The sequence below is a fragment of the Uncinocarpus reesii genome, genomic scaffold (genome assembly GCF_000003515.1).
Source record: "Uncinocarpus reesii 1704 scaffold_2 genomic scaffold, whole genome shotgun sequence".
NCBI lineage: Eukaryota > Fungi > Ascomycota > Eurotiomycetes > Onygenales > Onygenaceae > Uncinocarpus > Uncinocarpus reesii.
In genome coordinates, this window is record NW_003052499.1 from 4,409,661 (window position 1) to 4,423,948 (window position 14,288).

General features: G+C 47.3%; 3 protein-coding genes across 3 annotated transcripts; 1 reads left to right on the plus strand and 2 right to left on the minus strand.

Moving 5' to 3' along the window:
• Window positions 1-42: 42 nt before the first annotated feature.
• UREG_04457 (uncharacterized protein) lies at window positions 43-1,138 on the plus strand (the record flags this gene model as incomplete). Its single annotated transcript, XM_002544894.1, has 2 exons — window positions 43-245; window positions 307-1,138. 2 exons carry the CDS (start codon window positions 43-45, stop codon window positions 1,136-1,138), a joined length of 1,035 nt encoding a protein of 344 aa, XP_002544940.1.
• A 559-nt stretch (window positions 1,139-1,697) lies between these two features.
• Window positions 1,698-8,078, minus strand: UREG_04458 (uncharacterized protein; the record flags this gene model as incomplete). The annotated part of the gene is made up of 3 exons (XM_002544895.1): window positions 1,698-2,174; window positions 2,236-2,840; window positions 2,897-8,078. 3 exons carry the CDS (start codon window positions 8,076-8,078, stop codon window positions 1,698-1,700), a joined length of 6,264 nt encoding a protein of 2,087 aa, XP_002544941.1.
• Window positions 8,079-9,042: 964 nt separating this feature from the next.
• UREG_04459 (fatty acid synthase alpha subunit) lies at window positions 9,043-14,080 on the minus strand (the record flags this gene model as incomplete). The annotated part of the gene is made up of 3 exons (XM_002544896.1): window positions 9,043-13,418; window positions 13,475-13,959; window positions 14,019-14,080. 3 exons carry the CDS (start codon window positions 14,078-14,080, stop codon window positions 9,043-9,045), a joined length of 4,923 nt encoding a protein of 1,640 aa, XP_002544942.1.
• Between the last annotated feature and the right edge of the window lie 208 nt (window positions 14,081-14,288).

Consider the following 14,288-nt stretch of genomic DNA (forward strand, 5'->3'; position numbering starts at 1 on the left):
CATCGAACATACATCGCGTTATAGACAAATTGACCAGTTGCCATGGCGAATACCTATCCACCCAAACTCACCTTTCTCGAAAAGGTCGATCTCGCTCCGGCAAATATATCATTGATTGCCGCTGCGATCTATACGGCTATTGCCGCAATCTTCCGTGGACAGAAGGGCGCGAAATCGTACAAGAAACATATCAGCTATGCGGTCATTCGGAAAATGCTATTAAGGCTTTCCACGAGGCAGAATCAGTATGTCAAATCGCTGCACAATTGCAATTCTAAAATTAGTGCTAACAGATTGTGCCTTAAGAGCACTGAATCCTCCTACGAATGGGGTTTATGATCAATATGTGAAGCAAAAGGGAATGGAATCCCAAACGGTAGAGCTAGAGCATGGAGGTTTGGGACATTGGATAGGGAATAAGGATGCGAAAAATGTCCTCATATACTTCCACGGTATGTCAAACACCCTAAGCTGGGACCGCTTCAAGGCACATGCTAATACCGTTTATGAAGGTGGTGGTTTTGCCGTAGCCGCTAATCCCGTATACTTTCAGCTGTTGCACGAAATAATGGATAAGCTCAATGCTGCAGGAAAGGATATTGCCGTCTTCATGCTCACCTACACCCTTACCCCTCATGCCGTATACCCTACGCAGATGCAACAGGCTGTCGAAGCGCTCCGTCACATTATTGGAACCGGCCGCGACCCATCCAATGTCATTATCGGTGGTGACTCTGCCGGCGGCAATCTCACACTAGCGGTGCTTTCTCACCTGTCGCACCCACACGCAGCCATAAAACCACTTGAAATATCAGGTCCATTAGCGGGCGCCTTTATGATCGCACCATGGGTTTCATTTTCGCAAGATTTCCCCTCTGTCAAAGACAATGAATCTAAAGATATCATTACATCTGATATCGCTGTCAGATGGGGGTCGAGCTACCTTGCCGGGCAAAAGGGGGACAATTATAACCAGCCGCTCCTTGCCCCAGCGGAGTGGTGGAAGGACGTTAAAGCGCGCAATTTGCTTGTTGTGGCTGGTGCAGATGAGATTCTGCTTTCAGCAATTGATGAATTTGTGAAGAAATTAGAGGTAAGAATTATCTTCCCGTGGCACCCTGAATATCTTTGCTTTTGACGGTCCAAAACAGACATGGAGGAGTATGCTAATGATACAACTTCCTTTGAATGATATAGTCTGTGGTCCCCAATGTGACGTATATTGTGGCCCAAGATGAACCGCATGTTGCACCGTTTATCTACCCAAGGATTGGGGACAAATCTGAAACCCAGCAGGGCAGGGAGCTGCAATCATGGCTGTCCTCCCGCCTTTGAATGGATATTTCGACTGTTAATGGATGGCTGCTTTTCTATGGATTGATATAGTACAAGAGAGGAGAATGCAATATATTAGTAACAAGCTATGAAGTACATAATGCTCTGTTCCATACAAAGTAATAAATTCAAAGTTACTGAACCTCGGTAGTTAGTTAACTAATATAGCTAACTCCTGACCAGGCTTCCAATCCCTTGCACGTGCCGCGTTCTACTACCTAACTATGAACCACCACCATAGTCCACTTCCCTCCAAACACACTGTGGCAGAGGCTGCTCAAGTGCGAGCTTTAAATCCATGGGATAGCGCGTTACTCAAAAGATAGGGTTCTATTATCTCCAAATGTTTGCAAGAGTACCATTCACGCTCGAATTTCGGCGCGACTTTCTACACTGCTGTGACCGCATCGGTCGAGTGCGGATAAAGCATCACCCGTCGTGGCCTCCATATCGCGGAGCACCTTTTCTAGCACTGGGCTATGCGTATGGGCATAGACGCCTTTTATATATTCTTTCGATAGTTGAAACGGCTTTGCAATGAGATTGGGAATGTATTTCCCAACCAGCCGCTCAGGCTTGACCCTTGAGTCGGAGACGGTTCGTTCCAGGAACCGTCGGAAGGAATCCACGCGCGGTTTCAAGAGGCTACTATGGAACGGCACATTGACCTTTAGCGGTATGGCAGCCTTGCCTCGCTGGAGCACTATCGGCCGCTTCATCTTGTCTACTTGAACAACTAGAGACTTGATCTTTTCCTGGAGTTTGGACCGATCAGCCATGCCGGAAGGCTCAGCGGTTAAGAAGTCCGTTAGCATCGTGAGCGCTGCGAGACTACGAAGCTGTGGGAATATCAGTCAGTCCCGAAAACGTTTCCAGCGTAACGGGAGGCCAATTACTCACATCTCCGGCACAGACATACTGCATATTGACAATATTGTAATTAACGATTTCAAGGAGTCCTCCCGTCTGCCTAGCAACTTCCGTCACGCACCAATGCAAATCGTCCTCGTGAAATACCCTTCCTACTCGGCTTGGATTGATTGCGCACATCGAGTAGTCGGTTGTACCATCGGCGTTACGTTCGACGGCATTCTGCATCGATAAGCCGCGATAAAACACCAGTTCCGCTACTTCATCCACAGAAAACAACTCGCCCATCGCTGTGAGGGCCACGTATTCGCCGAGGGAATGGCCTGCGAACAGACTGTCCTTTTTGATCACTCCTTTACTTTCCATGTCCGCAAACCTCGCTAGTTCCATGAGAACCAATGCTGGCTGCGTGAACTGGGTTTCATGAAGAAGCCCATCTGCAGATTTGAAGGTGTAAGATCGCGTTGTCCGATCTATTTCGGGGAACACGGGTTTTGGAGTGACGACCCCATTCTCGTCTATCGAATCGAATGTCAACGCAATGTAGTTCTCTCGAACTGATCGGCCTCGAGTGCCACCGAAGCGCACCGTTAGCTCCATGGGATTAGTCCTGACTATATCCACAATTGAAAAGCCTAAACAGTCGTTGGTGTTAGCACGGCTTTTAACTTGGGAACTTGGGTAACCTTACCAAATCTCCTTAGAAAATACTCGTCGGCCGTCTCCCATACCCTTCGTGCGGCGGGACTCTGTTTATGCAGCTCCATGCCCATTCCTGCCTGCTGGCTGCCTTGCCCAGTAAACACATATGCGGTTGATGGCTGTTGGAGCTCGGATTTGGCAGAAAGTACTTTGATGTCCGTTGCGACGTTATGTGCAGTCACTGTCAGTAACATCTTACCATGGGACATGCCAACGTGATATATATCAACAGAGAGCCTATCTCCTGCGCAGACTTTGCCTTCGAACATGCATTCCCAACTTCTCATCCTAGACGGGTCATTGCAGGCCACATGGTGTTCCACCAACCCACGAATCAACCCACTAGTGAACATTCCATGAGTGACGCGGGTCTCATGGCCAGCATAGTGTGCAAAAAGTTCAGAAAGGTGAATAGGATTAATGTCGGCTGACACTTGTGCATATTCTTCTCCGGCATCTGGAATTTCCACTTCCAGGTTATGAAGCAGACGTCTAGGCTCGGAGAATGTCTCAGGGCTTTCGCTTTCTCCACCATGGCGCTGTAAATAGTCCGTTACCGGGTTCTTGATGTACGAGTTGCCCGAAAAATTAACAAATCCAAGAATGACCGGTTCGCCATAATCCGGTTTATGGACCACGGATCCCCTTACAGTAATGCGCGAGTATGAATTCGCATCCTGGAAAGAATACTGGCTTGTCAAATTGAATTCGATGAGTTTGTGCAAATAATCCTTCAGATCCACGTTTTCGTGTAGCACAAACCACCTTCTCGATTTCAATAGGACAATATCCTTTATTGAGTTGAGGTGGATATATACCGTCTCTTCCTTTTCGTCAAAGGTTGCACAGTAATCGGTGAAATCCCCTAGGAGTATGAATTCGCTTTTCAAGTGAATGATCGGGCTACCGTTGCGAAAGATCTTTCCTTCGGCTCGAACAACTTTCCCGGACCCCTTTTTAATTTTCAGCGCTTTCAGCCGGCCTTCTGAGGATAACTGGTCCCCTTCCTGGAGTGGTAGCGCACCATCGCACAATTTGAACTCGTTGCTGAGATGAAGAAGCCGGAGCATATCCCCTGTTACACATTTGGGGAAAAGACAGCTCATCATGGGTTTCCATGCAATCACTATGGCTAAATCCAGAGGGGCATAAAGGGGCTCACCCTGTCGATTTGTATAGGCCGGGTTCTGATTGCGAATACATTTGGCAAAATTGACAATAGTCTCGCAGTCAAGCGTAGCAGGCTCACTCTGGAATACAAGCGCTTCGGAAGATAATGGAGTATCGGATATCCAAATATCCTGATAAAACTGTTTGATTCTTGCTTCTCGGCTTTCGATCTTCTCATGAATACTAAGGGTGCCGGCAGCCGGCTTGTATTCAAACTGGAAATTCAACTTCACGGGAGCTCGGCCCGTGGCCTGGTGCAGGAGAGACAAAATTATATCTCCGTTCATCTGTCTTTTCAAGCATGCGGACGCAACCGGGTTATTTTGTTTTCCGTCCATATGATTGCTTTCCTTTAGGATTATCTCTTCATCTGTATCGGATCCTGGGTTTAGCACCTCTACTATCCTCCCCGGTTTGGGTGTAAACAATCTTCGGATAGGGTTTTCAATAATTTTCCGGCCGTGGACGATATGATGCGCATTGAATATCGAATGTTTCCATGTTGGATATGGTCCACCGATCGATGCTAGCCATTGATTGAGGGTAGGGACCATTGCGTCGTCGTTAAGAGAGTATCTTGCTGAACTTTTATCCATTCCAAGGTCAACCCTTATGCTCTCTACATGATTTTGGTTGCCGTACTCCGTTCTTTCTGGCTCTGTCACTCGTTTTGTGTCTCCCTTGTACTGGTCTCTCAAAATCCACGAGATATGCGCGTTGTGAATTCCGTCCAGAATATCTTTTACGGGCTCGTCCACGACATTTGCATATTGTGCTGCCACTGGCCCGTGCAGAATACATGTTCGCTCCACGTCTTGACCCGGCACTGCTTCAATACGCTCTGATTGCCATAGAGAATCCTTCTTGAACCAATATTCAAAATCTTCGTCTAAAGTCAAGATGAAAGGGACCGGCTTCTGACCGGGTTGACGGCATAACAAAATAAAATATTCAGCATCCGAAGCGGTGATGATATCCACACTGGCTTGCGGGTATCGAGTGCTGAGTTCGGTCATGAACTTGTGTGGGTTGTCTAGCTGTGTGATGTTTTTCAGAAATGGTTCATTGTCGATTGCCGACTGGCACAGTCGTTCTTCAAGGCGATTCGTATACTTCCAGACCAAAGTCCGGAAACTTGGATCAATCCAGTCGCGTTGATCTTTAAGGTAGAGCAAGTCTACGAGTCGCTCCAGTACTTCAAAGTACGTCATTTCGTACAGGTCGCTCACCGTGCCCTGAGCCTTCAGGCCGAACCATACCTTTTGGAAGTCTTCGTTTAGTCGCTTGATGAAATAATCTTTGCGCTGTTGCAGCTTTTCTCTCTGTTGTTCACGTGGTAGAGAAAATATATCTCTATCAAGTTCGGCCCACAGTTTCACGCCTCGAGTCGCCAACTTGTGAATAGGCTCTCCCATCTCGGATCGAACAGTGAGAATGCCGCCGGTTGGTTCCTTATAAGTTCCTTCCCATTGCTGATCTGGGACACCGGGGGTTTTCGTGATGGCGATTTTAGCAGCTGGGCTTGTATGGGCCTCCTTAGCTGTCATTACTCGGCTTCCAAGGAGTATACCGTCAAATGGCATGGGGGGTCGATCAAACTTCAGGGACCATGAGCCTGTCATATATGGATACGTATCTTCTGCTCCTCCAAACCCGCTTCCTGCTATTAAGATGATGTTATCCTGCGAACGAATCTTGCCATATCGGTCAAGGATGGGCTGATGAAAATCCTCGTAAGAGTGATGACCGCCTGCACGGCCCCCAGTCCATTGCAAAATGATTGGAAAATCCGGATGAGTGCGGGCTATCGCGAGCACAGAATCGATTGCTTCCTTCGAACCGGGTTTAAGGGAAATATGCGTGAGAGATAGATCCTTGATATACCCACTTACAACCTCTGGAGATGGTACTCCAGCACCGATTGTTAGCCCTGTGATTGGAATTCCTGACTGTCGCAATTTCGCTAAAAGTGGAATTTGCCAGGCCATAGCTCGTGGATTGGCATATATAAGGTTGCATGTTATACCACGACCAGGAGCGATAGCGGCAGCGAGTGCGCGGATCCCCCTCTCCATACTCGCAGCATTGTGAAATCCACCGCAACCAAGTTCCGCGTGATAACCAGCATTCATTATTGCAGCCACAAAGTCATATGAGGTAGTCGTGGGAGTCATTCCTGCTACCATAACTGGCGGTAAACCCAATAATCGGCTGAATTTTGTACTCACTATCGGCGAGTTTTCAAGTGATTGTACCAATTCAGGCGAGAACCTCCTGCCCCAGATCGGTTTGTATTGGACAGGGCGCTTGCAGGAATATAGATCCGCGGCGTAACTGAGCGCAGGATTAGATCCACTGTCAGCCGTAACAACAATGGTTTGCAGGCCAGTCCCATTTCTTTGCTGACTGACGAGGTTTCCAATGCCGGCGTCTCCTCCAGGACCGAAATCAAGAACGTGTGTTACTCCTTCAAAAGCTTTGTTGACGACATTTTCCCAGTTGACCCGTTCGATACAAATCATTCGAATAAGCTGCGGGATAACATTGCCTGAACTCTGCAGGTTTTCCGCAGTTTCTGTATGAAACACAGGAATTGCAAGGTCTGATCCGGCCAGAGTAATTGATGCCAGGTCTTGCTGAAGCTGCTCTTCAGCTGCTTTTAAGTGAAGGGAGTGAAATGGAACTGTGATCGGCAGCAACCGTGTGCCGACAACGGGCTTACGTTGGCTGAAAGGTATTCTGGCGATATTTTGAGGCCCTTGTTTTTCTTGATCCGCGATTTTTTTCTGAAGACCCTGTAAGGCAAACAGTGGCCCCGCGACTACGTATTGTTGTCGTCCGTTATTGAGTGCAATGCTGACGCGATCAGTTTCAGGAAGGTATTTGTTTAGCTCGTCGATATGCTTTTGTAAGCCGCGCTTGGGGCCGCCTTTGACGCTGAGCATTCGAGATGATACCTTCGCTTCTCCATTGGTGCACAAATTCGAGACCGGTGCATCGCGGCTATATTGCTGGGTACGGCAGCCTATTCGTAATAGGATTTGCATCACTTTCTTCGCGATGTCGTTGAAAGACTCCCACGAGTCTACACTGGCCATAAATGCTGCCACGATGACACCTTGTGAATGACCAGCTGCCCCTGAGAGATACCGGCGGAATTCTCCTGGCGAAACTTTGAGATTGATACATGTAATTGCGTACGAAAGAAGCTGAGATAGTCCGATAAGAGGAACGCTGACTGGAGCAGAAAGCAGATACTCATTGTTAGGACGAGCTTCTGGCGTATCTAGCCATTTATGCACATTCAATCCTTCTGGGTATAGATCTTTGATCGCAGCATCTTCGGCAAGGTACATTAGGCATCCCGAAAGAGACGAAACGAGATCTACCACAACGTCCCGATATGCCTTGTAGCTATCGAGCAGCTCCTCAAAGTATGTTTCGACTCCTTGTCCGTTGAACAAGGCCATAAGCCTGGCATTATCATTCCGCACATCGACCAGCAGCCTGCTCTCACTGCTGGAATGTTCTGAGCCGGTCAATGAACAGGCTTTCAAAAATGTGCGAATGATTGATCGCTGCGTGGGTATATCATTATGATTTGATGCCACAGCAGCGTGAATATTTTCGTCCCCAAGAAACTTGTGCCGAAATATTGTCACCATCTCCCTTAATAATGGAATGTCTGGATGTTCCGCGTTCGATTCGTCGAATACACTGTCGATTATGAATTGCGTGAATTTAGAAAATAATTCTATAGGGCTCCGAGACGGGTCTCCCGCTATCGTCGTGCTTTGAGCTCGAATATCCTGGAACTTCTTGCTCAGCTGCAAACACCGTGATAACAAACTGCGAGGCAGTTTTATCGAACATTCAATCGATCCTTCCCGGAGCGTAACAGTTTGATTCAAAGCGGAACTGGACTCTAATGACTGGACTTCATCCCATGGCGGTATTGGGGATGAAGCACCTGATTCCAATGTAGACCACGGAGTATCCATATCTCCCTCTGTTTTTCAAAGAAGATAGCTAACTGGTTTAACAATTGCATTGTCTCCAGATACCATAACTATGATTCATATCAGATGTTTGGCCCCATGGAGCGAAGAATGGTGTCTCCTTGCGGCTGATATCGGCAAATTCCTTTGTCTCTGCCACAGTCTTGTTAAGGTTTTGCCAAAAAAAGTCCTGCCAAGTTGAAGGATCATTGACACGACTGAAGAGGAGGAGCTGGGGGCTGTCTTCAGCTGCTGCTCCACTTGCTTGCGGCAGTTTGGGAGGGCTTCCCCCCAGGCGATCCCTGTTGTGACGGCTTTGAAAATCAGGTTCGTCCCCACGCGGGAGGCTGTTCTTGCAACCAGTGGGAGTAACATCGGTGAGGCCTTTTCGAAAGGATCCATATTTTTTAATGCTTGTGAGGGCTGAATGGGACGAGGTACTCGGAGCTGTATCTTGTTTTATGATAGAGGTCGCATGATGGAGGTGTATTGTCATTTCTACTAGTTATAATACAAGGACGAAGGTATGGATTTCGTATGATGTATCGGTACTGAATTTTTGTTTTACGTACCATTTCGTACAGTTCATGATACTGGTAATTTACAGGACGCCTATCTATACTTGACCACACCTGACTCCGTATGAAGATTGAGAAAAGCAGCCCGCTTTTAGTTTGCTGTGCATGCAGCTGAAGGGCCGAGATTGTCGAGTACCCTGTACCTGCATTCTTAATATGACAAGGAAAAGAGTTCAGCCCTCACGGCCAAGCCTGTCCTGTCGTGCTGACTAAGATATGGGATTATGGAAGTTCTCAACCAGCAGAAAGAAAGGACTAGCAATCCAAGTGGTGTGAAAATCGCGTAGACTCAGCTAACACATATGTATGTATGTATGTACATTCTTGATTAAATTGGGTATATTTATTACATTAGATTCGCTCAAATAGCGCAAGGGACACCTCCAGTATCACATCTTGCCATCAACTGCTGCAAGTCGCGCTGCTGGATTGAGATAGACTTCCGCCTCGCGAGAAGCCATGTATGGGGGGCTAGTTTTCGCTCTGAAAAGCGAATTCGAGTTCATCCCATTGTAGAAATATGCATCAGCCTTCTTCTGCCGATTGATTCTCCTAGCCTGATACGCTTCATATTCGGGACGCTCGAGGGTTGCGAAGAGATACCTGGGGTGCACACAAATTGCCTGGGCTCCTTTTTGCCCAAACCCAAAAGATGTGACCGAGACCGCCTTAAGACCTTGAGTTTGCACGCTGCGGTTAATATACGCGATGTGGTGAAATTGTTGGAGGTTTGAATCGATATTATCAGCGTTTCGATTGCCGGGAATCGTGCCTGAATTAAGCATCTGGAGAGCACCATTGAGCATCCACGCTCCAGCTGCCCCTTTAGAATGGCCTGTTAGATATTTTTGGAAAACGCTAAAAATTGGTTTCCCTTCGGAACGGCCTAGGGATGCAAGTTGCTGCTGAATCACACTGGACTCATTTTTATCATTTAACACTGTCGATGTGCCATGAAAGGAAGCCACGTCAAGGTCATCTATGGTTAGGCCCCAGGTAGCTAAAGCACCGCAAATGGGCGCGATATAGGGCTCATTTCGCCAAAAGTGATTTCCGAGTGCGAAACGGGCTTCTTGTTCGTCTCTAGAAAAGTCTTCTAGTATTTGTTGATGGCGCTCTTTGGTGTAAGTATCTGCGTCCATTTTTGGATCTTCCGAAAGGAGCGTGGCAACCTCTAGATTCAAGTCTTCTAAGGCAATATCTCGGGCTTCTCGGACTTGTTTTATCCGGAAATTTAGTCTTTTTCTGCGGTTTTCAATATTTAGGAGAGGTGAAGGTAATCTTGAAGCGATTTGGCGGGCATTTGTCAAAACGCCCTGCCCTGGCGCAGGGATAGATCGGCCAGCCTTGTCGCTTGAGGTGTTCACAAAAGCAACAATTCCACGTATCGGAAGTCCCATTTTCAAGGCTAGCTCAGCTGTTGTTAGTACTTGCAATCCACAACCTTGTGACTCCATGAATCCGTTTCGAGTGCTAGTTGCCGGCCGTGACATTTCGCTAGGGCTTCGGCCTCGTGCAGCTTCATCAAGAGAGTTGCTAGTTGCGCCCATGTTCGCAAATTCGTACGAACTTTCTTCACCAAAGTCATCGCAACCACCAACCAGGCAAAACTTAGCTTTTCCAGTCACAAGAGTGTCATAACCCAATTCCAAGGCTTCAATGGAAGTAGCACATGCTCCCACTGGTGTCCGAATTGGGCCATTGGCAGACAATAATAACATATTTACCCAAGCACTGATAGTGTTGATGAACGTCTCCTGCAATATGTCTTTTTGTATATCCTGCCCCATATATCGCCATCTGAACATTTTAGATAGGGAATCGTTGCCTCCGAACCCTGAGCCAATACAGTTCCCAACTTCGGAGATATGGATATACTGATAGAGCTCATAGGGATCGGTGATACCGGACGAAAGAAGTGCTTCAGCAGCACAGACAAGTGTGAAAAGCGTAACCCTATCAACTTGGGAAATGATATCCTCAGAGATCCCATAAGTTCTAGCATCCCAGCCTGTGGGTATCTGGCCAGCAACTGTCCGGTTAAATTGAATCGCACGAGGAACAAATAGTTTTGCGCCTTTCATTAGTCGAACATGGCAGTGATCGGAGCCCGATATCTTCTTAATATTGGCGTATGCACCGTGTTCTCGTTGCATCTCCTGTGCGAGCGGCTCTGGTACTTCAATTGGTCCAAGGTCCTGCTCTAGTATGATCTCATGTAGAAACTGCTTTTTGTTGGGATCATAACCGTCAAAAAGTTCTGGCTCGACAAATCGAATTCCCGAATGGGCAAGAATTTGATCCTCGTAACGATTTTTAATGTCGAGCTCAGCAACAGGTTGCTTGCTCTTGCTATCCACCCAGCCGGAGTATGGTTTGCCATCCACCGTCCCTACATGGTGGTGGATGAAGCCCATTAGCCACGCCATTTCAATTGCGCCTTCAAGAGAAAATTGGCCATGTGCCTCTATTTCCCACCTAGTACGCGAGTTACCATGCGGGCCAAGCTCAGCGAAACCAGTCACCACGACAACTCGCTGGAGATCAACCATTCCTTGTAAATTCCGAGTTAAAGGACTGATGTCTTTGTCATAATCAAGTGATCTTGGAAAGTCTAGACGTACGTGAGGTCGCGGCTGGAGAATACTCTTGTTCTGTGGTTTCGAAATCGAGTGTTGAGTAGTGCAACCAGCCTCAAACTTGATCTCCGTAAAAAGGGCCTGCTGGATATCGCTCCGATCCTTCAATTCCTGCCGCAATTTCTGGATTATGCTGGGCAGGTCCTCAATATTGCTCATTCCTCCAGTCATATCTGCATAAACTGGCTTCTCTTGGCAAATTTCGTATATCGAGTTCACGCACAGACATACCAGAGCGTAGGCCATCTCATCCTGCGAAAACGTCCGGATGCCTGAACGTTCAATTCCTTCCGCGATTAGATCATTTTGATTCATTAGACCAGTTCCCCGAGTCCAACCAATGACTGCACCACAGACGCACAGGAATTCACCCCAGTCCTCGGAGTGCCAACGATTAAAAAGCGTTTCCAGGGCCAATTTGGATTCACCATATAATCCATCACCGCCAAAGGTTCCGTGATTAGGCGATAGGGGCAAAATTACCTGCGTCGGATGAGAGATGTACTTATTTTTCTCCTTGCAAGCCTTCACCGCTCCCAGCAGGCGAAGAACATTAGTTAGCATGACGCGATGTGCAAGTTCCGATTTCGAGTCGATTGAGTCTAGCTTGCGGCCGCTTTCACTGATTGCGGCGAATGGGATTAGGTAGTCAAGGTCCCATCCCAGTCCATCGCGACCGTAAATGTAGTCAACCAGTGCGGCAATATCCTGGGTGCTGGCTTGGTTGAAGGGGATGACTATTAGTTGCGACCCGCGAGCTCCATGTTTCACGTAGATTTCTCGATAGATGTTTGCCACTTGTGTTGAAAAAGACGAGGTCGTTACTAGAACCTTGGCACCACCGGTTAAGAAATAAGAGACCATTGCAGCTCCGATTGATCCAATTCCAGCCCCTGTGATCAGTACCGTCCGGTCTGTGAAGTTTTCACCCACTTTCTCGACCTGGCAAAGGGCATCATGAAGACAGCCCGTCAATTTCGGGCTATACACCCATCCGTGATGAGCTTTCTCCTTTAAATGGATGAACGGTTCTGTTGACAATGCAAGGGGGTTTCCTTGAAGTCCGTAGGATGCACAAATTCTAGGGAATGCCAAGTCAGAAAATCGGGTCGACCCTTTGCGCTCCTGTTCGTGGTATGATAGCTTCCCTTCATCATCAATCACGGTATAGGGAGCTAGTTGTTTTGGCGTGCCTGTAAACGTTGGCCCGTATTGAAGAGCCTTTCGACAATCCCCTACAAGTTTATCAAATGTTGCGCTAAGCAGTCCATGTCCCTGTAATTTATTCGCGAGCTCATCAATAATAGGAAGGAGAGAATCGTCTGCCGCATTTGCAATGTGAAAGCATTTTTCAGCTAGGATGTCAGGGTCAAGAGATGCGATGTCTTTAGAGCCAAGTTGCATAGATACGGTATGGAAGACGTCTAGGAGGTCTTGACGTGCCCAGCTCCAAGATGAGTCGTAAAGTCTTGATTTTCGGATGTCGAATAGTGGACGAATGCCATTAGCATAAGTTTCACCGTGTTCCGTAGTCCACATGTTGAGTTCTTCCCGAAGTCGGAATTCAATATCATTGTGAAGCTTGTCCAAAGCCTGCCGATCAGCATCAAGATCTAAGTGAAGGTCTGCCGCATACACTTCAAATAATTTCTTGGATAGTGCTTTCTGGGACATCGTGAGATTTCGCAAGGCTTCGGGGTCCATAGTAGTTGCGAATGAAGAACTTCCTTCTAATACTTTTCCCAAGGGCTGCGTAGCCAGTCCTTCGTTCAAACAATATTTCTCAGCGACATCATCGATGAAAATTTTAGCATCAGACTCTGAGATTAATCGAGAATTAGGTTGCATCGTCACAGCAAGGAGCAGACAGGAATCTTGCCTGCCCGCTTTGAACCCCCAGTTCAACTGAAGGTGTTTTCTGGCGACGGCCGCCGTAAAACCGCCCGGCATTTTGGAACCAAACATCGTATTAATCATCGATGTGGAAGCTTTGCCCAATTGGCCATTAAAGGTTTGCTGAATTGAGTCTGAAACTATGCGTAAAGGCGTCTCCTCCACTCGATCTGGCAGAGTGCCAAATTCACTGTTCAAATCCCCAACAATTTCATTTTCTAACGTTGACCTACCTAGTCTATATTAGTAGGAAATCCCAAGCCATGGAAACGATCAGTGGTTACAGTACCTCCGGCTAGGTCCTTAACAGACTTTGTTGCGTCAATGTCGAGGGAACTTTTCTTCAATGCCCTCGAGACAATCGCAACAATGAGATCAGTTGCCTTGACATTTTGATCGACTATTTCCTCGTTTATATGATGTTTCGCGGAGGCGGGGATTTGTGGTAGGTTTGGATTCTGATCGAGTGGTTTAGGCAGAGGTGATGCCCGCAGTGACGTTGAATCCCTCGATGGAGCTGTGACCGGCTTTGTCTTTGGTGACGTAGGGATCTCATCTTCATAATATATCTTTTTCGTATCAGTCTCTGAAGAAAGAAGCTGTCTCGGAACACGCAACGCGTAGTCTTGGGTTCGGTATTTGCTGTCAATCGTTCGTTTAAACATTGATTTGAGAATGTTGCTTGGTCCAATCTCGATTATTCGTTCACAATCTCCGCACGAAAGGATTGCATCTTGTGTCTCAATCCACCGAACAGGTGATGCGAATTGATATCTGCGAAGACACAACTCAGTAAACATACTAAACTACTGAGGGAAAGGTAGAGGACTTACGCCATCAGCTCAATTAGCAAAGTCCGAGCCAAACGAGCTAGGCTTTCACGCTCGTTGCCCATTTTCAGTTTGTTTGTGTGTCTCATCAAATACTACCAGTGAAATGTTCCTGAAAATTGGAAGCGTGATGGGATTATAAAACGGCCGTTCGTTGAATCTAGCGGCGAGGCGGCCCCGAGGCTGGAAATTTGGAAAAGCTGTTTAGCTTCAACTCGAAGATGTTGCAATCATGCTCTATCATCACTGGAAACGAGAAATTAGACTGTTCTG